The sequence below is a fragment of the Salvelinus fontinalis genome, unplaced genomic scaffold (genome assembly GCF_029448725.1).
Source record: "Salvelinus fontinalis isolate EN_2023a unplaced genomic scaffold, ASM2944872v1 scaffold_0706, whole genome shotgun sequence".
Taxonomy (NCBI): Eukaryota; Metazoa; Chordata; class Actinopteri; order Salmoniformes; family Salmonidae; genus Salvelinus; species Salvelinus fontinalis.
Window position 1 is genome coordinate 42,501 of NW_026600915.1, and position 21,204 is coordinate 63,704.

At 42.8% G+C, this 21,204-nt stretch overlaps 2 protein-coding genes and 1 long non-coding RNA gene across 9 annotated transcripts in view; 1 reads left to right on the forward strand and 2 right to left on the reverse strand.

Annotated features, from left to right (window-relative positions):
* LOC129847106 (IQ domain-containing protein E-like) overlaps positions 1-2,311 on the reverse strand; it is a 21,222-nt gene extending 18,911 nt beyond the window's left edge. The window contains exons 1-5 of one of the 7 annotated variants that reach the window (XM_055914907.1): positions 2,100-2,310; positions 1,731-1,920; positions 661-708; positions 492-537; positions 180-368 (exon numbers count right to left, since the gene is read on the reverse strand). In XM_055914907.1, the coding sequence (XP_055770882.1) occupies positions 180-368; positions 492-537; positions 661-708; positions 1,731-1,781 (334 nt within the window). In that variant the 5' untranslated portion in view covers positions 1,782-1,920; positions 2,100-2,310. Of the gene's footprint in view, positions 1-179; positions 369-491; positions 538-660; positions 709-1,596; positions 1,614-1,665 lie in introns of those variants that run through there. The other 6 variants (XM_055914906.1, XM_055914910.1, XM_055914905.1 and 3 more) reach the window with 6 other exon arrangements.
* Positions 2,312-7,897: 5,586 nt separating this feature from the next.
* LOC129847110 (zinc finger protein 572-like) lies at positions 7,898-17,146 on the forward strand. Its single transcript, XM_055914916.1, has 5 exons — positions 7,898-8,153; positions 8,271-8,318; positions 8,736-9,337; positions 14,412-14,871; positions 15,466-17,146. Exons 4-5 carry the CDS (start codon positions 14,418-14,420, stop codon positions 15,828-15,830), a joined length of 819 nt encoding a protein of 272 aa, XP_055770891.1. The 5' UTR covers positions 7,898-8,153; positions 8,271-8,318; positions 8,736-9,337; positions 14,412-14,417; the 3' UTR covers positions 15,831-17,146.
* A 2,021-nt stretch (positions 17,147-19,167) lies between these two features.
* Positions 19,168-21,151, reverse strand: LOC129847108 (uncharacterized). The gene is made up of 3 exons (XR_008758378.1): positions 20,792-21,151; positions 20,053-20,206; positions 19,168-19,931 (listed from the first exon to the last, which is right to left on the reverse strand). It is a non-coding gene; the product is annotated as an uncharacterized LOC129847108 (long non-coding RNA).
* Between the last annotated feature and the right edge of the window lie 53 nt (positions 21,152-21,204).

The following is a 21,204-nucleotide window of genomic DNA, read 5'->3' on the forward strand; positions in this document are numbered from 1 at the left end:
TTAGGAATAGAGTTGTCTCTCTGGTTTCTATGGAGGTTTAGGAATAGAGTTGTCTCTCTGGTTTCTATGGAGGTTTAGGAATAGAGTTGTCTCTCTGTAGTACAGCCACATTGGTATGTTAGTAAAAAGAGCTGTTTTCTACGGTGATAAAGTTCTGTTAATATTTCCATTGGACCCACCGTGCCCGTTGCTTAGCGAAGCCAGACAGCTCTCCTTTGGGGTCCGAGCTGTCTCACCCCTCTCCAACAGAGTGTCACCTCTCCCCCCTAGGGCCTCCCCCCTCTCACCCAGAGTTCCTCTCAGGGGCCTCCAGGCTGACACCGCTGATCTCCTCGGGTTCACATCCATACTGGAGAGATACGGAGACCCTGCGCACACACACACACACACACACAGACACACACACAGACAACAAAGTTATGGAGGTAAAAGCAATGGAGTTGAATTTGATTCTCAAAGTCAGATGTATTGTAGATGATAGCTGGTCTTACTGGGAGAAGGGGGAGGTTTACCAGACAGCTTCTTTTTCCTGGCTTTCTGTTGAGACACAAACCAGGTTTAGGAGAACTCACAAACACACCACACACACACACACACACACACACACACACACACACACACACACACACACACACAGGAGTGGGCAGAAAGTCATCTCACCTTTCCAGAGTCTGATATGCAGGTAGCAAGAGAAAGACCATCCTCGACCTTGGAAACAAGGAGAGGAGAACTAGTTAGTAAGTCTATCTATACAACTTATGGTAGACTAATAGAGTAACAGTACAATAACTGCTGTTACGGTGATGTCACAAAACAGTATCCAATCTACAGAAGTAGTATTACAGTAGCTAACCACAACAGTATCCAATCTACAGAAGTAGTATTACAGAGGCTAACTAAAACAGTAACCAATCTACAGAAGTAGTACTACAGAGGCTAACTAAAACAGTATCCAATCTACAGAAGTAGTATTACAGAGGCTAACTAAAACAGTATCCAATCTACAGAAGTAGTATTACAGAGGCTAACTAAAACAGTATCCAATCTACAGAAGTAGTATTACAGAGGCTAACTAAAACAGTATCCAATCTACAGAAGTAGTATTACAGAGGCTAACTAAAACAGTATCCAATCTACAGAAGTAGTATTACAGAGGCTAACTAAAACAGTATCCAATCTACAGAAGTAGTATTACAGAGGCTAACTAAAACAGTATCCAATCTACAGAAGTAGTATTACAGTAGCTAACTACAACAGTATCCAATCTACAGAAGTAGTATTACAGAGGCTAACTAAAACAGTATCCAATCTACAGAAGTAGTATTACAGAGGCTAACTAAAACAGTATCCAATCTACAGAAGTAGTATTACAGAGGCTAACTAAAACAGTATCTAATCTACAGAAGTAGTACTACAGAGGCTAACTAAAACAGTATCCAATCTACTGAAGTAGTATTACAGAGGCTAACTAAAACAGTATCCAAACTACAGAAGTAGTATTACAGAGGCTAACTAAAACAGTATCCAATCTACAGAAGTAGTATTACAGTAGCTAACTAAAACAGTATCCAATCTACAGAAGTAGTATTACAGTACCTAACTACAACAGTGATGGTGTTAAAACAGTATCCAATCTACAGAAGTAGTATTACAGTAGCTAAGTACATCAGTGATGTCGTAAAACAACACATTGGCCGTGTACAAGTTGAGCATCGCTGTTGTTGACGCACCAGATCTTCTAGGTCTTCGTCCGTCGGGATATCGCTGGCCACGAGAGACATCGTGGAAGTTGGATACAGATAAAATGATAAACTAATCTCTCTTTGGAGGAATTGGACAGTTGTAGAACCTCTCCGTGCGTGTTCTTGTCATGTTTCGATGCTTCATTTCGCTATGTTGACACGTTTGCCTCAGCTATAGCTGCGGGGAAAAACAAGCATTTGGTAGGAATATATATATTTTTAAACACCTCTTACTTTGAGATCAAAACATAATCAAATGCCTGTCCTCAAAACGATACGAAAGCAACAGCAGCCTAGCTGCTATAGCCAACCCCAAGCGATTATTTTAGATTTCGTACGAGCACAGCAGACACCTACGATCTCTCGTATTACACCGTTGCTTGGAATAAACGATGCAGAAATGGAATTATCATTTCGCTGCGGTTAGCCTTCTATCATAATTCCTCTGATGTTGTTTCTCCAGCTATCTCTGTGGCATCAGTAGTCTAGCAACAAGAAACAATTGTAGCAGAGCAGCAATACGTTAATGTTCGTTTATGAGCGTTTTTGCTGCGCAGGTTTTGCGCAGACCATGACCGAGTGCTTCTTCTATGGTTTTCACTGTTCAGACAAAAACCCATAATCAGTTTAATATCTTATTATTATTGTGCATGTAAACGTACTCACTGACTGGCCTAACTCGAGGGTGTTACTGTGTGTATACATAGTTAGTGTCTTCATTTCATAGTAAAGCTGTGCCACTTCATCTGGAAAGTCATTGCTGTTTCATGCCAACTTGTGTATCCGCTTTCAGAAGCTTGTGTATGACGTCATATGTTGCTGAAACTGGCTTGAATGTTAGCTAATGTGTGTGCTAACCCAGCTAGCTAGCTGTTTACTGTTCAAAGGCAGGTATGGCCTTGCTGCTGTTCCAGTTTCAACTGCTCTGCCTGCGGTTATGGAACCCCTACCTGTCCCAGACCTGCTGCTTTCAACTCTTAATGATCGGCTATGAAAAGCCAACTGACTTTTATTCCTGATTATTATTTGACCATGCTTGTCATTTATGAACATTTTGAAAATCTTGGCTCTCTCTAATTCTCTCCTTCTCTCTTTCTTTCTCTCTCTCGGAGGACCTGAGCCCTAGGACCATACATCAGGACTACCGGGCATGATGACTCCTTGCTGTCCCCAGTCCACCTGGCCTTGCTGCTATTCCAGTTTCAACTGTTCTGCCTGCGGTTATGGAACCGCTACCTGTCCCAGACCTGCTGTTTTTCAACTCTTAATGATCAGCTATGAAAAGCCAACTGAAAATGATTCATGATTATTATTTGACCATGCTTGTCACTTATGAACATTTTGAACATCTTGGCATAGTTCTGTTATAATCTCCACCCGGCACAGCCAGAAGAGGACTGGCCACCCCTCATAGCCTGGTTCCTCTCTAGGTTTCTTCCTAGGTTTTGGCCTTTCTAGGGAGTTTTTCCTAGCCACCGTGCTTCTACACCTGCATTGCTTGCTGTTTGGGGTTTTAGGCTGGGTTTCTGTACAGCACTTCGAGATATTAGCTGATGTACGAAGGGCTATATAAAATAAACTTGATTTGATTTGATTTATGGGACTCTGAGTGAATGTCAGAGACACTGTGGATACTGTGTCTCTGACATTGTGTCTGTGGATACTGCTGTCAGGTGTCTGTCTGTATATACTGCTGTCAGGTGTCTGTCTGTGGATACTGCTGGCAGGTGTCTGTCTGTGGATACTGCTGTCAGGTGTCTGTGGATACTGCTGTCAGGTGTCTGTCTGTGGATACTGCTGTCAGGTGTCTGTCTGTGGATACTGCTGTCAGGTGTCTGTCTGTGGAACCTGCTGTCAGGTGTCTGTCTGTGGAACCTGCTGTCAGGTGTCTGTCTGTGGATACTGCTGTCAGGTGTCTGTCTGTATATACTGCTGTCAGGTGTCTGTCTGTGGATACTGTGGCAGGTGTCTGTGGATACTGCTGTCAGGTGTCTGTGGATACTGCTGTCAGGTGTCTGTCTGTGGATACTGCTGTCAGGTGTCTGTCTGTGGATACTGCTGTCAGGTGTCTGTCTGTGGAACCTGCTGTCAGGTGTCTGTCTGTGGAACCTGCTGTCAGGTGTCTGTCTGTGGATACTGCTGTCAGGTGTCTGTCTGTGGATACTGTGGCAGGTGTCTGTCTGTGGATACTGCTGTCAGGTGTCTGTCTGTGGATACTGCTGTCAGGTGTCTGTCTGTGGATACTGCTGTCAGGTGTCTGTCTGTGGATACTGTGGCAGGTGTCTGTCTGTGGATACTGCTGTCAGGTGTCTGTCTGTGGATACTGCTGTCAGGTGTCTGTGGATACTGCCGTCAGGTGTCTGTCTGTGGATACTGTGGCAGGTGTCTGTCTGTGGATACTGCTGTCAGGTGTCTGTCTGTGGATACTGCTGTCAGGAGTCTGTGGATACTGCTGTCAGGTGTCTGTCTGTGGATACTGCTGTCAGGTGTCTGTCTGTGGATACTGCTGTCAGGTGTCTGTGGATACTGCTGTCAGGTGTCTGTGGATACTGCTGTCAGGTGTCTGTGGATACTGCTGTCAGGTGTCTGTCTGTGGATACTGCTGTCAGGTGTCTGTCTGTGGTTACTGCTGTCAGGTGTCTGTCTGTGGATACTGCTGTCAGGTGTCTGTGGATACTGCTGTCAGGTGTCTGTGGATACTGCTGTCAGGTGTCTATGGATACTGCTGTCAGGTGTCTGTCTGTGGATACTGCTGTCAGGTGTCTGTCTGTGGTTACTGCTGTCAGGTGTCTGTCTGTGGATACTGCTGTCAGGTGTCTGTGGATACTGCTGTCAGGTGTCTGTGGATACTGCTGTCAGGTGTCTATGGATACTGCTGTCAGGTGTCTGTCTGTGGATACTGCTGTCAGGTGTCTGTCTGTGGATACTGTGGCAGGTGTCTGTGGATACTGCTGTCAGGTGTCTGTGGATACTGCTGTCAGGTGTCTGTGGATACTGCTGTCAGGACAGGGACAGAGATGAGAGAGTCAACATAAAGTTGTTCGTCACAAGACTCTGAGGTCCAGAATCCAGTCTCAGGTAAGAGACTATCTCAGAGTTTAAAGCCGAGTCCCTTGTCGTGAAAGGAGGGAGAGAGAGAGAGACATATATATAGAGAGAGACTGAGACAGAGAGAGGGAGAGAGAGAGACTGAGACAGAGAGAGCGAGAGAGAGAGAGAAAGAGACATAGATAGAGAGAGAGACTGAGAGAGAGAGAGAGAGAGAGAGAGACTGAGACAGAGAGAGCGAGAGAGAGAGAGAAAGAGACATAGATAGAGAGAGAGACTGAGAGAGAGAGAGAGAGAGACACACAGAGACAGAGAGAGAGAGAGACAGAGACAGACAGAGAGAGAGAGAGAGAGACAGAGAAACGTGAACAGTGTTACACAAAGCTGCATACAGTGTTTCTACTTATCCTATATAGCCTATATATAATGTACATCAGTAGAAACCCTACTCCTGGCCTATATATAATGTACATCAGTAGAAACCCTACTCCTGGCCTATATATAATGTACATAAGTAGAAACCGTACTCCTAGCCTATATATAATGTACATCAGTAGAAACCCTACTCCTGGCCTATATATAATGTACATAAGTAGAAACCGTACTCCTAGCCTATATATAATGTACATAAGTAGAAACCGTACTCCTAGCCTATATATAATGTACATCAGTAGAAACCCTACTCCTGGCCTATATATAATGTACATAAGTAGAAACCCTACTCCTGGCCTATATATAATGTACATAAGTAGAAACCCTACTCCTGGCCTATATATAATGTACATCAGTAGAAACCCTACTCCTAGCCTATATATAATGTACATAAGTAGAAACCCTACTCCTAGCCTATATATAATGTACATCAGTAGAAACCCTACTCCTAGCCTATATATAATGTACATAAGTAGAAACCCTACTCCTGACCTATATATAATGTACATAAGTAGAAACACTACTCCTAGCCTATATATAATGTACATAAGTAGAAACCCTACTCCTGACCTATATATAATGTACATAAGTAGAAACCCTACTCCTAGCCTATATATAATGTACATAAGTAGAAACCCTACTCCTAGCCTATATATAATGTACATAAGTAGAAACCCTACTCCTGACCTATATATAATGTACATAAGTAGAAACCCTACTCCTAGCCTATATATAATGTACATAAGTAGAAACCCTACTCCTGGCCTATATATAATGTACATAAGTAGAAACCCTACTCCTAGCCTATATATAATGTACATAAGTAGAAACCCTACTCCTGACCTATATATAATGTACATAAGTAGAAACCCTACTCCTAGCCTGTATATAATGTACATCAGTAGAAACCCTACTCCTGGCCTATATATAATGTACATAAGTAGAAACCCTACTCCTAGCCTATATATAATGTACATAAGTAGAAACCCTACTCCTGGCCTATATATAATGTACATCAGTAGAAACCCTACTCCTGGCCTATATATAATGTACATAAGTAGAAACCGTACTCCTAGCCTATATATAATGTACATAAGTAGAAACCCTACTCCTGGCCTATATATAATGTACATAAGTAGAAACCCTACTCCTAGCCTATATATAATGTACATCAGTAGAAACCCTACTCCTAGCCTATATATAATGTACATAAGTAGAAACCCTACTCCTGACCTATATATAATGTACATAAGTAGAAACACTACTCCTAGCCTATATATAATGTACATAAGTAGAAACCCTACTCCTGACCTATATATAATGTACATAAGTAGAAACCCTACTCCTAGCCTATATATAATGTACATAAGTAGAAACCCTACTCCTAGCCTATATATAATGTACATAAGTAGAAACCCTACTCCTGACCTATATATAATGTACATAAGTAGAAACCCTACTCCTAGCCTATATATAATGTACATAAGTAGAAACCCTACTCCTGGCCTATATATAATGTACATAAGTAGAAACCGTACTCCTAGCCTATATATAATGTACATCAGTAGAAACCCTACTCCTGGCCTATATATAATGTACATAAGTAGAAACCCTACTCCTGACCTATATATAATGTACATAAGTAGAAACACTACTCCTAGCCTATATATAATGTACATAAGTAGAAACCCTACTCCTGGCCTATATATAATGTACATAAGTAGAAACCCTACTCCTAGCCTATATATAATGTACATAAGTAGAAACCCTACTCCTGGCCTATATATAATGTACATAAGTAGAAACCCTACTCCTAGCCTGTATATAATGTACATCAGTAGAAACCCTACTCCTGGCCTATATATAATGTACATAAGTAGAAACCCTACTCCTAGCCTATATATAATGTACATAAGTTGAAACACTGTATGCAGCTGTGTCACACTGCATTTTTCTCTGTCATTGTGTATTTGATTATTCACATTATAATTATGAGATATTGTGTTGACCTATACTAACATGACGTAAAACTGAAGGTAAATAAAAAGGTAATTTACGTTACTGCTTTGTTTTTTCATGCTTCTACGGGGTTTAGGCATCATTCAGGATACCTATTTGTATAATTTTTCACCACCTAACCTACTTGAAGAGACAGTAGTTATTTATGCAATGGATGTAGTAGCTCCGTTCAACCACAAGATGGAACTATCAACCCGTATTAAAAACAGCTTGTAAAGAAGTTGCTTTGCAATCTGCCAATACAATTTAAAGAAGTTGCTGCTAAAAATAGTATTCAAGACATTTCACGGATTATCTGAGCTGAAAATAGCCATTTCTTCCAAACAAAATGGTATAAAGATATAAAATCCCCCTAGGAAAAATAGATTGCATTCAGAGTGCAGAATAACTGCCGTATGTTGCAAATAAAGCTACAAAATAACACTTGTTTTTATTCTACTGCAGTAATTTTGCAGTGTAACTCCAAAATACCACAGTCAACTGCAATTACGGAATTTTAACTGCAGTTTTAAAAGTCCAAAACATCACAGATCTTTCTTCAAAAGGGTCTTCAAGATAACATCACCGATCGAGTAAAAATGTACTAGGAAAGATGGCGAAGGCGGATGTTTGGTTTAAACCTGCTAGTCTGGTGAAGATAATAGCAGAGAGTGAGATTGCGTAGGTTACCATGACGAAGAAGAAGGGAAACATGATAAATAAAGTTGTGTTGGATACTAGGAAACCCCAAGACTCGTTTTTTTGTGTGTGATTTGTGAGTGATTGTAGCGCCCTCACATGGCCATAAACTGTACGGCACAGTTGGAGTCAGAACATTGTTATTATTGTGAACGCAGCTGAACGTTTTCGGGATCTTCAGGATTTCACAGCAGAAGCCTTGCAAGAAATCCTGTCGGGGATTGTTCCGCCTGTGTATGGATATATTTTGGAATTGACTGTGATGGGTTTTGTTTGTTGATGTGTTTATTTTGAATGTTGTCTGCCCAGTTTCTTGAACATTTATGAATGTACCATCTCTGATTGCACCAGACTGCTGCTCACAGACAGAAGAGATGGACTTCAACCATAAATAGCCAGGTGACTTTAACTTAATGTTAGATAGCTAGGTGTTGATAGGGAGTGGTGTAACAGCTGCAGGAAAAAGTAGCTAGATAATATAACGTTACCGAACGACCAACGTTAACTAGTTAGATCTGCCCGCCATTGACATTAAACCGATAGCTAGCTAACGTTAATTGTCCATAATCTAGTTATGGAATCTATAAAACGTTAACCTGCTAACGTTACTATTGCTAGATGTCTGTATGAAGAACCATTTTAGCTAGTAGCTATTAAAACTGCATCGCCTGTCAATGCACGATTGTCATAGGTCTAGATAGTATCTGAGAGTTGTCACATATTAGACAAGTGAACACGCTTGGGGTTGTTAGCTAACATTACATACAAATAAAATGTCATAGATCAATCGAGTCTGCTGTCCATTTTTCCGGCTAGAGACCATGTTGCGGAGCCTTCGGTAGCCAAGCGGTCATTTGATCGATGAAGAGATGGTCAGCAATCTAATTGCTGTTGGAGAGGAGTTCCTGCAAGAGGCGAAGGACATTCAGCAACGGGAACCTTACCAAGATTACCAACGTTACCAAGATGACCAACCTTACCAACGTTACCAAGATTACCAACCTTACCAAGATTGCAAGTTGTTACATTTGTATCATTTTTTGAACGGCATGCGTGGCATAGCCTGAGATTTTGTATAATTTACTTGTCCTGTGTTAAATCTCCTGTGTCAAATCTGAAAGAGGCGCATATCGCAAAATCAATGAAGTCAATGAAAAAAAACATTTGGTTGGCTTATCTCTAATGCTGTTCCTAAATTATATATGGTGTTCTTAGTCTTTTAACCTAAAACAGTTTTTAGCAGTGTATGTTGTAGCTAATTTATTGTTTATTTTAGTGGCCTATCAAGCCCCTTTGGCCGGAAGGCGGTATCCGGTCACCAAGGAGCAGCTTCCGTTCCTCATAGATGGTCATATGACCATAAGACAAATGGCAGATGTTCCCAATGTGTCGCACTCCGTGGTCAACCTGCACATGAGGTAAGTTATTGTAATTGAATAAAGCAATTGTAACACGAGAGGGTGATCTCTACATCCTCTCTAGATTTGATCACATTCCTGATTAATGTATATTTTAAGTGTTATTTTTGTATTTAGTCATTTTCAGCTCATGAAATCAAATTGTATTTGTCACGTGCGCTGAATACAACAGGTGTAGATCTACAGTAAAATGCTTTACACGGAACACAAACTGCGCGCCAACGAGTGACGCAGATCGCGCTGCAAGTTCTGCCTCTCCCATCTCCTCATTGGTTTATAGAAGCAGGTACCACGTGGGTGACTGAAAGAGAACGAGTTCAGTGGCGTAATGCACCTAATTTACATAAGTATTCAGACCCTTTGCTATGAGACTCGAAATTGAGCTCAGGTGCATCCTGTTTCCATTGATCATCCTTGAGATGTTTCTACAACTTGATTGGAGTCCACCTGTGGTAAAATCAATTGATTGGACATGATTTGGAAAGGCACACACTTGTCTATATAAGGTCTCACAGTTGACAGTGAATGTCAGAGCAAAAACCAAGCCATGAGGTCGAAGGAATTGTCAGTGGAGCTCCGGGACAGGATTGTATTGAGGCACAGATCTGGGGAAGGGTACCAAAGAATTGCTGCAGCATTGAAGGTCCCTAAGAACACAGTGGCCTCCATTATTATAAAATGGAAGAAGTTTGGAACCACGAAGACTCTTCCTAGAGCTGGCCGCCCGGCCAAACAGGCAGTGAACGTGGTAAGCTATTACCAATCCCCCCAGCAGAAACACAGAACCTAACAGGCAGTGAACGCGGTAAGCTATTACCAATCCCCCCGGCAGGAACACAGAACCTAACAGGCAGTGAACGCGGTAAGCTATTACCAATCCCCCCGGCAGGAACACAGAACCTAACAGGCAGTGAACGCGGTAAGTTATTACCAATCCCCCCGGCAGGAACACAGAACCTAACAGGCAGTGAACGCGGTAAGCTATTACCAATCCCCCCGGCAGGAACACAGAACCTAACAGGCAGTGAACGCGGTAAGCTATTACCAATCCCCCCGGCAGGAACACAGAACCTAACAGGCAGTGAACACGGTAAGCTATTACCAATCCCCCCGGCAGGAACACAGAACCTAACAGGCTGTGGGGGGAAAAGTATCCAATTGTACAAATATTAGAGTTAAAGTATAGATACCTTTTTTAAAGAAAGTTACTCAAATGAAATTCACCCAGAAAAAGTCTAAGTATACTTAATTAAGTATCAAAGTAAATGTTATTGGTGAAATATACTTGAGTAGTAAAAGTATAAATCATTTCAAATTCCTTATATTAAGCAAAACAGATGGCACCATTTTCTTGTTTTTAAAATGTATGGACAGCCAGGGGTACACTCCAACACTCCGACATCATTTACAAACGATGCATGGGTGTAGTGAGTCTGCCAGATCAGAGGCAGTAGGGATGACCGCGTTCTCTTGATAAGTGGGTAAATCGGACCATTTTCCTGTCCTGCTAATCACTCAACATATAATGAGTACTTTTGGGTGTCAGGGAAAATGTATGGAGTAAAAAGTACATTTTCTTTAGGAATATAGTGAAGTAAATGTTTTCAAAAAATAAAAAGTAAAGTACAGATACCCCCAAAAATGACTTAAGTGGTACTTTAAAGTATTTTTACTTCAGTACTTTACACCACTGCTAACAGGCTGGGTGGTGGTGGGAGCTACAAGCCAGAGCACAGTAGCAGCAGGATTTCTACTGGTAAATGTGTGCTTTCATATTGTTGTCTTTGGCAACTGTGGTATCAGTAGGATGAACTCCTCTGTTCTGTACATTACCTTGGAAACATGAACTCCTCTGTTCTGTACGTTACCTTGGAAACATGAACTCCTCTGTTCTGTACGTTACCTTGGAAACATGAACTCCTCTGTTCTGTACGTTACCTTGGAAACATGAACTCCTCTGTTCTGTACGTTACCTTGGAAACATGAACTCCTCTGTTCTGTACGTTACCTTGGAAACATGAACTCCTCTGTTCTGTACGTTACCTTGGAAACATGAACTCCTCTGTTCTGTACATTACCTTGGAAACATGAACTCCTCTGTTCTGTACGTTACCTTGGAAACATGAACTCTGTTCTGTACGTTACCTTGGAAACATGAACTCCGCAAAGGGACTCGTCTCCGTCTTGTCACGCTGCGTCATCAATTATTTCCAAGGTAATGTACAGAACGTCTGCGTTTACCCCTTTTACATAATACACAGATATGAACTTGGTGAAATCCATTACCTTCCTCCGCCTGCTCTCCCGCTCCTCAAAACCACGACCTTTCATCTCTTGTGTGGCTAAAATAAGAATCTGTTCTGTATATGAAAAAGTGTTTCCTGTTTTACTGCCGATGTGTGATCTGAACAGATTTACTAAGTTATATTATATACTTTGTCCTGGTCTGCAGCCAGAGAGAGATGGTAGGCCTCGTCTTGAAGACGCCGGATCTCCCTCATGTCCTCTAGAGACTGAACATCAATACAGGGACAGTAACAAAACAAAAGCCAATCAGATTGTTAAGTTACAAGAAGAATCCTATAACTAATATAATACTTAAAGTGGACAAGGTCATTTAACGTTCCAAACCTCTAGTGTCACTGAAGCTTGTGATGACGCAACAAGGGCCCATTTCCACAGGCAGAGTCTCTGGGTCAGAGGTTGTCTCCTCCCTTACACTCTCTTTTAACATAAAAATACAAAGATATCACTAGTTGCACAAATACATTATTACTTTTGTATACAGTTTATAAATCCAGTTTCTTTTCAAATGTAATGAATTACCTCTGGAGCTTTTATGTCACCTGATAAATACCAATCTACCTCCCTCTTCCTAACACACAAGCTATCAAATACCTTCAATCTTAGGTACAGGGCAGACCTCGCTAGTAGCCCAGCTGCAGGGGAACCCGTCTCCTCCTCCTCCTGTCTGTCTTAATTGCCGCTACATTTTGGTTTCATCTGGGGGGAATGTTTCCCCCCAAAAACCTTGAAGAAGCTGCTCTCCTACTGACCACAGGGCACCTTGCTCTGCCTCACAGGATACCCTAAAGGTCATGGACGGTTCCCCTGCGTATTTTAGGATACTTTTAATTAGATTAAATAATGGTTTGCATATCTCAGTACCTTTTTAAAATCAGTAAAATAACAAAATATGTTTTTAATCACAAGAGATTCCCACCTAGCTTACAAAGCACTGTGTCCACTGCACTGTATGTGCGTCCTCGTGTACTGTAAGGATACAGGGCCAATGTACCGGTCCCGTTCAGCGGCTGGATGGAAGGGTTAGCGATCAATCACAACCTCATATTTATCAGCCCGCTTCTCCCTGTTTGCCGCCTTTGGACTCCAGCATTAGTGCGTCTTCTGAATGATTGACATCTGACCGGTGCAAAAAACATTATAAAAGTTACAATAATGACACTCAGCATAATCAACGCCGCCCATTCTCGCGCACCCCACGGTAACTGCTGCTATTGTTAGCTAGCTAGTTAGTCCAGTCACGCTTCAAGTTTAAGCTATATTTGAAGAAAAAGTCAACTAAATCATTCACAACATGTAGCTATAAACACAACATAACAGCAATAGGAATGTCCATGTGGCTGGGATCAGAAATGTCCGGTGAGACGCAGGTTGAGGTTTCCAGGGTTAGAATAGTGCAGAAGATGTCGTACGCTGAGGTAGTGAAGAAAGTAGAGGAAGATTGGTTAAGGGGGAGGGATCCTGAGAGCAGTGGTGTGAGCAGTAGATCTGTACCAGTCCAGAGGGAAGGCCAACAAGTGATATATGTTTCAGTAAGATTGGATTTTTAGCATTTTATAGTAATGGTTATGAACTGTACTGCAGGGATAGAACGTCACAGAACATTGAGGTTGTGGTGGCAGCTGCAGAGGAACCTGCTTTCATCTGTGAAGAGCACAGGGCGCCAGTGGCGAATTTGCCAATCTTGGTGTTCTCTGGCAAATGCCAAACGTCCTGCACGGTGTTGGGCTGTAAGCACAACCCCCACCTGTGGACGTCGGGCCCTCATACTACCCTCATGGAGTCTGTTTCTGACCGTTTGAGCAGACACATGCACATTTGTGACCTGCTGGAGGTCATTTTGCAGGGCTCTGGCAGTGCTCCACCTGCTCCTCCTTGCACAAAGGCGGATGTAGCGGTCCTGCTGCTGGGTTGTTGCCCTCCTACGGCCTCCTCCACGTCTCCTGATGTACTGGCCTGTCTCCTGGTAGTGCCTCCATGCTCTGGACACTACGCTGACAGATACAGCAAACCTTCTTGCCACAGCTCGCATTGATGTGCCATCCTGGATGAGCTGCACTACCTGAGCCACTTGTGTGGGTTGTAGACTCCGTCTCATGCTACCACTAGAGTGAAAGCACCGCCAGCATTCAAAAGTGACCAAAACATCAGCCAGGAAGGATAGGAACTGAGAAGTGGTCTGTGGTCACCACCTGCAGAACCACTCCTTTATTGGGGGTGTCTTGCTAATTGCCTATAATTTCCACCTTTTGTCTATTCCATTTGCACAACAGCATGTGAAATTTATTGTCAATCAGTGTTGCTTCCTAAGTGGACAGTTTGATTTCACAGAAGTGTGATTGACTTGGAGTTACATTGTGTTGTTTAAGTGTTCCCTTTATTTTTTTGAGCAGTATGTATGTATGTATATATATATATATATATATATACCTACAAACCTTAGTAAGTTAGCATGGCTAGCTAGCTGACCTTAGTAAGTTAGCAGGGCTAGCTAGCTAGGCCGTGCGTTAGGTAACTTCAATTTCAGTAATCATTTACTTACCCATTTGTCCAGTGTGATTACAAAACAAATTACATTTTGGTTCAGCTTTAAATTAACTTCGTGCTTGTAATTTAGCTATCTTGCTAGATCGCATCCCACCCTAGTGAGGAATTGTTTTGTTAACATTAGCTAGCTATCGTTGCCTTTTTATTAGCAAAGCTGTTCTAGTGAAACTCATCCTGTTTGTGAAACTCACTTTTTTTGTGCCTCTTTTGGATCCATCTGTAGACTTCCATGTCTGAACCCAAGTCCACAGAGGCCCTGGGTTCTGGATGTGGTGTTCCAGCCCAGAGAAGCTCACAGCAGGGTCCAGAGGTGGTCTCAGTGAAGCTGGAGGACTGCAGTCAAACACTGGAAGTCAATGTGATTGTCAAAGAAGAAGAAGAGGAGAGAGTTGTCACAGAGGAGGCAGTGGAGAGAGCATTCAAAGAGGAAGAAAAGGAGGAGAGAGCAATCAAAGAGGAAGAAAAGGAGGAGAGAGCAATCAAAGAGGAAGAAAAGGAGGAGAGAGCTGTCACAGAGGAGGAGGAGGAGAGAGCCATCACAGAGGCGACGGAGGAAAGACCACTCAAAGAGGAGGTGAAGGAGAGCGGAGTCAAAGAGGAGGAGAGTCCAATCAAAGAAGAGAACAGGGATGTGTCTTCTCCAGATCTAGAGGAGGAAGAAGTAAATAGTATCACTGATCCAGGTAAGCAGGCGATTCCAAAACTATTATTGACAGCTCACTTCCCACAACTATTATTGTTAAAGTGAGCTCAGCTTCTAGACAGAGATTGTGGTAGCAGTATACCACTAACCCACTCTGCAACTTATTTACCCACCTGTGTCTATCTTTAAATATTGTGGCGTCAGGATCCTGTTATGGGTATGCTTGTCACTGGCAGAGACAGGATAGTTTGTCAGGATGAAAATAAATATAAAAGGAGCGAAGATCAGGTAAAAATTAGAGGAAAACCGACCATAAGAGATGTGCCAAGTTAAGTCTGCTTCAATATAATTGAGACCTGTAATGGCTGCCAAAGGTGCTTCCAGGAAGTACTCAAGGAAGTATTAACTGGGTTGTGAGGACATGTGATGCAATCAAGACATCTTTGTTTTTTTATGACTTATTAAATGTTCTATAATTTGTCTTTAACTTTGTAAATATTTTGGTAGGTTGTGTAGATTGGTTGTGGAAAAATCTAACCTATTCCCTTTTGATATTTAGTAAAGGCAGCAAAATGTGTAGACTATGTAAGAGGTGTAGACTTTAACTAGCTACTGTATGTCCATATTCCCACAGGAGAGATCTCCAACCCAGGTTCAGACAGTGAGTCCAGTTCCACAGCATCAGGAAACCATAAACAACACAGACAGAGGAACTCAAGACAGAAACATCACCACTGCATGGACTGCTTCACTAGTTTCTATGAGCCAGAGGAGTTGAGGAGGCACACTTGTAGGCCCCACCCCTGTTCAGATTGCAAAGGCAGTTTTATTTGTCCAACTCACCTCATACCACACCAACAGACTCACAGAATAAAGGAGACTTACCCGTGTGATCAATGTGGGAAGAGCTTTCCGACACCAAGCGAACTAATGATGCACCAGAAAACACACAGGAGAGAGGCCTTACCACTGCTCCCAATGTGGGACAAGCGTCAGTAATTGAGCACATCTAAAGCAACACCAGAGGATAATACACCTGGGAGAGAAACCCTACCACTGCTCTCTGTGTGGGAAGAGCTTCAGTCAGGCAGGAGACCTGAAGCAACACCAGCGAACTCACACCGGAGAGAAGCCTTACCACTGCTCTCAGTTTCAGGCATTTAACAACTCTGAAGATGCACCAGATGAGAAGCTTTTCCACTGCTGTTCGTGTGGGAAGAGTTTTAAATGCTTAAAAGAACATCAGAAGATGTTGCCCAACACCTTTCGAATGATGTTGCCAAGCTGGGCATCTAACCAATATTGATGACCTTTATAATGGTGTTGTCAAGCTGGGCATCTAACCAATATTGATGACTTTTATAATGGTGTTGCCAAGCTGGGCATCTAACCAATATTGATGACCTTTATAATGGTGTTGCCAAGCTGGGCATCTAACCAATATTGATGACCTTTATAATGGTGTTGCCAAGCTGGGCATCTAACCAATATTGATGACCTTTAGAATGGTGTTGCCAAGCTGGGCATCTAACCAATATTGATGACCTTTAGAATGATGTTGCCAAGCTGGGCATCTAACCAATATTGATGACCTTTAGAATGGTGTTGCCAAGCTGGGCATCTAACCAATATTGATGACCTTTAGAATGGTGTTGCCAAGCTGGGCATCTAACCAATATTGATGACCTTTATAATGGTGTTGCCAAGCTGGGCATCTAACCAATATTGATGACCTTTATAATGGTGTTGCCAAGCTGGGCATCTAACCAATATTGATGACCTTTAGAATGGTGTTGCCAAGCTGGGCATCTAACCAATATTGATGACCTTTATAATGGTGTTGCCAAGCTGGGCATCTAACCAATATTGATGACCTTTAGAATGGTGTTGCCAAGCTGGGCATCTAACCAATATTGATGACCTTTATAATGGTGTTGCCAAGCTGGGCATCTAACCAATATTGATGACCTTTAGAATGGTGTTGCCAAGCTGGGCATCTAACCAATATTGATGACCTTTAGAATGGTGTTGCCAAGCTGGGCATCTAACCAATATTGATGACCTTTAGAATGGTTTTGCCAAGCTGGGCATCTAACCAATATTGATGACCTTTAGAATGGTGTTGCCAAGCTGGGCATCTAACCAATATTGATGACCTTTAGAATGGTGTTGCCAAGCTGGGCATCTAACCAATATTGACAGAGTATTTTTTCTTCTCCAACCTGATGTACATTGTCATATAACATTTTTTACCAAAGCGTATGAAATATGACATGAGGGTCACATTTAAATTAAAGTGTTTATTCCTCCAGAAATGAATTCAGTTCCTATCTCCATAAATCAATACTTTCTTCACCACACTTCTATTATCGAAACTCCTCTTGAACGTTTTATGTGCATATTGATGCTATTTCACCAGTGTTGGGGAAACCCATTAGTAACACGGGGAGTTACAGTAATAGTATTACATTACTCATATTGATGCTATTTCACCAGTGTTGGGGAAACACATTAGTAACACAGGGCGTTACAGTAATAGTATTACATTATTCATTGATGCTGTTTCACCAGTGTTGGGGAAACCCATTAGTAACACAGGGCGTTACAGTAATAGTATTACATTACTCATATTGATGCTATTTCACCAGTGTTGGGGAAACACATTAGTAACACAGGGCGTTACAGTAATAGTATTACATTACTCATATTGATGCTATTTCACCAGTGTTGGGGAAACCCATTAGTAACACAGGGCGTTACAGTAATAGTATTACATTACTCAGTAACAAGGTGACAACAAAGTCTAAATCTGTATTTAAATAATAACTAGTTAGCAACGTGTTACTTTCGTCATTGAGTTGCAGTGTCATGCCGTGTGGTGTGTCCATGATCTGAAGGGATTTCACCTGCCAGGAGAGGCAGAAACCCTGGTTTACAGGGGAATACATGAGAAGCCTTACTCACCTGACCGCTCACATTATATAAAAAAACACGGCAAGTAAGTTCAGGACAAACACACGTTCAGAACACCTTCTCTTTCCATGAGACAGAGTGACCAGGAGAATCAGGGTGAAAGATATGATCCCTTATCAATGTCCCTTGTTAAATCCACTTCAATCACTGATGAAGGGAAGGTCAAAGATGGATTTTGAAGCCTTGAGACATGTGTGTGGGTGCCATTCAGAGGGTGAAGGGCCAAGACAAAAGATTTAAGACACCGGTTTGTGTCAAGAACTGCAATGCTGCTGGGTTTTTCACGCTCAACAGTTTCCCGTGTGTATCAAGAATGGTCCACCACCCGAAGGACATACAGCCAACTGGACACCACTGTGGGAAGCATTGGAGTCAACATGGACCAGCATCCCTGTGGAGTCAACATGGACCAGCAGTACTGTGGGGGGGGATACTCGGTGTATACCTTCTATAAACAACAACCTGCCCTGAAATTCTATACATGATCTTTGCTATATACACACACACAGGTTCTCTCCAGCCCCAGATCCTTCTCCCCCCCCAAGGCTACCCTTCTCTCCCAGATCCCCTTCCAGCGCCAGTCCTCCACCCAGCCCCCAGGTCCCCCCCCCCCCCCCAAGGCTACCCTTCTCTCCCAGATCCCCTTCCAGCGCCAGTCCTCCACCCCGCCCCCAGCCCCCCCCCCCCCCCCCCCAAGGCTACCCTTCTCTCCCAGATCCCCTTCCACCGCCAGTGCTCCACCCAGCCCCCAGGTCCCCCTCCACCCAACCCCCAGGCCCCCCCCCCCAGGCTACCCTTCCACCCCCAGTCCTCCACCCAGCCCCCAGGTTCTCTCCCCCCCAGGCTACCCTTCTCTCCCAGACCCCCCCTCCACCCCCAGCCATAGAGCTCCAAGGACTTCTGGGGTCTTCTTCCCATGATGGTCATATCAAACTCTCCTTTATAAAATCCAGTGTCCCAAGGTCTCATAAATGTGGAAAGGGTCAACACACATCAGCAGACTATCACAGACTCCCAGCTAGTGTTGTACAGTTCACCTAACTTTCCCCAAATTCCCAGGTTCGCTGGAAATCCTGGTTAGAAACTCCTGGAATCGCGGGGCAATAAAAAGAACATCCGGAATCCTCCAACCAGGATTTCTGGAAAACCTGGGATTTAAAAAATATATATATATATATAATTTCTAAACCCTACTCCAAGTGTGTGCGTGTATATATGTATATTATTAACATAAGTTGAAACACCGTATGCAGCTTTGTGTACAGTTCATTTTCTGGCATGGATTTGATTATTCACTGTCATTAATTAGGTTGTTGACCTATACTAACAGGATGTAAATAAAAAGGTAATTTACGTTACTCAATCAATTTCAATCAATTTTATTTTATATAGCCCTTCGTACATCAGATAATATCTCGAAGTGCTGTACAGAAACCCAGCCTAAAACCCCAAACAGCTAGAATGCAGGTGTAGAAGCACGGTGGCTAGGAAAAACTCCCTAGAAAGGCCAAAACCTAGGAAGAAACCTAGAGAGGAACCAGGCTATGAGGGGTGGCCAGTCCTCTTCTGGCTGTGCCGGGTGGAGATTATAACAGAACTATGCCAAGATGTTCAAAAATGTTCATAAGTGACAAGCATGGTCAAATAATAATCATGAATAATTTTCAGTTGGCTTTTCATAGCTGATCATTAAGAGTTGAAAAACAACAGGTCTGGGACAGGTGGCGGTTCCATAACCGCAGGCAGAACAGCTGAAACTGGAATAGCAGCAAGGCCAGGCGGACTGGGGACAGCAAGGAGTCACCACGGGCGGCAGTCCCGATGCATGGTCCTAGGGCCCAGGTCCTCCGAGAGAAAGAAAGAGAGAAGGAGAAAATTAGAGAGAGCCAAGATTTTCAAAATGTTCATAAATGACAAGCATGGTCAAATAATAATCAGGAATAAATCTCAGTTGGCTTTTCATAGCCGATCATTAAGAGTTGAAAACAGCAGGTCTGGGACAGGTAGGGGTTCCATAACCGCAGGCAGAAGAGTTGAAACTGGAATAGCAGCAAGGCCAGGCGGACTGGGGGCAGCAAGGAGTCACCACGGCCGGTAGTCCCGACGTATGGTCCTAGGGCTCAGGTCCTCCGAGAGAAAGAGAGAAGTAGAAACTACTTTTACTACTTTGTTTTTTCATGTTTCTTAGTACAGGGTTTAGGCATCATTCAGGATACCGGTTTGTATAAAATATCACCACCTAACCTACTTGAAGAGTCGTCAGTGAAGTTGAATGCAGTGGGTGTAGTAGCTTTGTTGAACCAGAAGGTGGCGACCCGTCATTTAAACAGCTTGGGTAAAGAAGTTGCTTTCCTGCAGTGACTGGGCTCACACTCCAGTACTGTAGGTGGCGCTGCATGCACCTTTCAGTTGGTTGCGATCCGCCAATACAAATTAAAGAAGAAGTTGCTATTATAGTGGAACCTTGATCAAGGAGCTTCACGTATTATCTGAGCTGACCATTGTTTCCAAACAAAAATGTATGAAGATATAAGATTATATTCTTAAAATGGCAATCAGCAGTATAAAACATAACAAAGAAACCCCCCCCCCCATTACTGTAAATTGCTGAGTGTAACCCCTCTCAAATTCCAGAGTAATGGATGCAGAACTGACCATGCAGCCATGATAGTTTTGAAGCTATGCAGTGTTGGTTTACATTTACTTTGTTTATCAACACTGGAGTAAAAACAAGCTTTATTTAATATATTGTGTTCTGATGGGGTAAGAGTTTATCTAAGATTGTGAGGAATTTCTAAGTTATATTCTTCAAGAATCAATTGGTACATGAATGTAGGCAGCAAAATAATGATTTGGTGCAGTTGCGCAATGTGTGCATCTATCGCAGCCTTGACTGTCTTGAGTACGCAGATAGGTACTCTCACGATGACAGTGAAGTGAAGGCGTAAGAATGGCAAAAAGATCAGACCTTTGTCTCGAGTACATACCTCCATCTCCTGAATACAAACCAAGTAAACGTACGTGTCGCTGTTCATGCTCTCTTGAGAACTTTGAGGATCTTGAAATGGAGTCCGTTGGCTATGCTGAGCGCTCTGATGTTGAGCCAGACCAGGATGAAGTGACCAGCAGCGACAGAAGTAGTGGAGATTTTTTTGAAAGAGTGGATTCCTGCTTTTTGGCCGACCCACACAGTGTTGGGTAAAGCACAAACGGGGAATGGTTACATCTGTGAACGTTTCGAGAATTGTAGATTTCTGGGGGGGTGAATCCTCCGCTCAGAGGAAGCGGACGCTTCGTTTCACGTGTCGTGATTTGCTCTACAGAGTAGGGCGCCACTGAGAGGTGATCAGTGGGGTAGTGTAGAGGTGGATCAACATATTCCTGGTGTTTGGTAAGACAC

Excerpts from the sequence above, each read along its gene's own strand:
- LOC129847110 (XM_055914916.1), top strand. The coding sequence starts at position 14,418 with ATGTCTGAACCCAAGTCCACAGAGGCCCTGGGTTCTGGATGTGGTGTT. Across the intron at positions 14,872-15,465 it reads AAATAGTATCACTGATCCAG|GAGAGATCTCCAACCCAGGT; the intron begins GTAAGCAGGCGA and ends ATATTCCCACAG.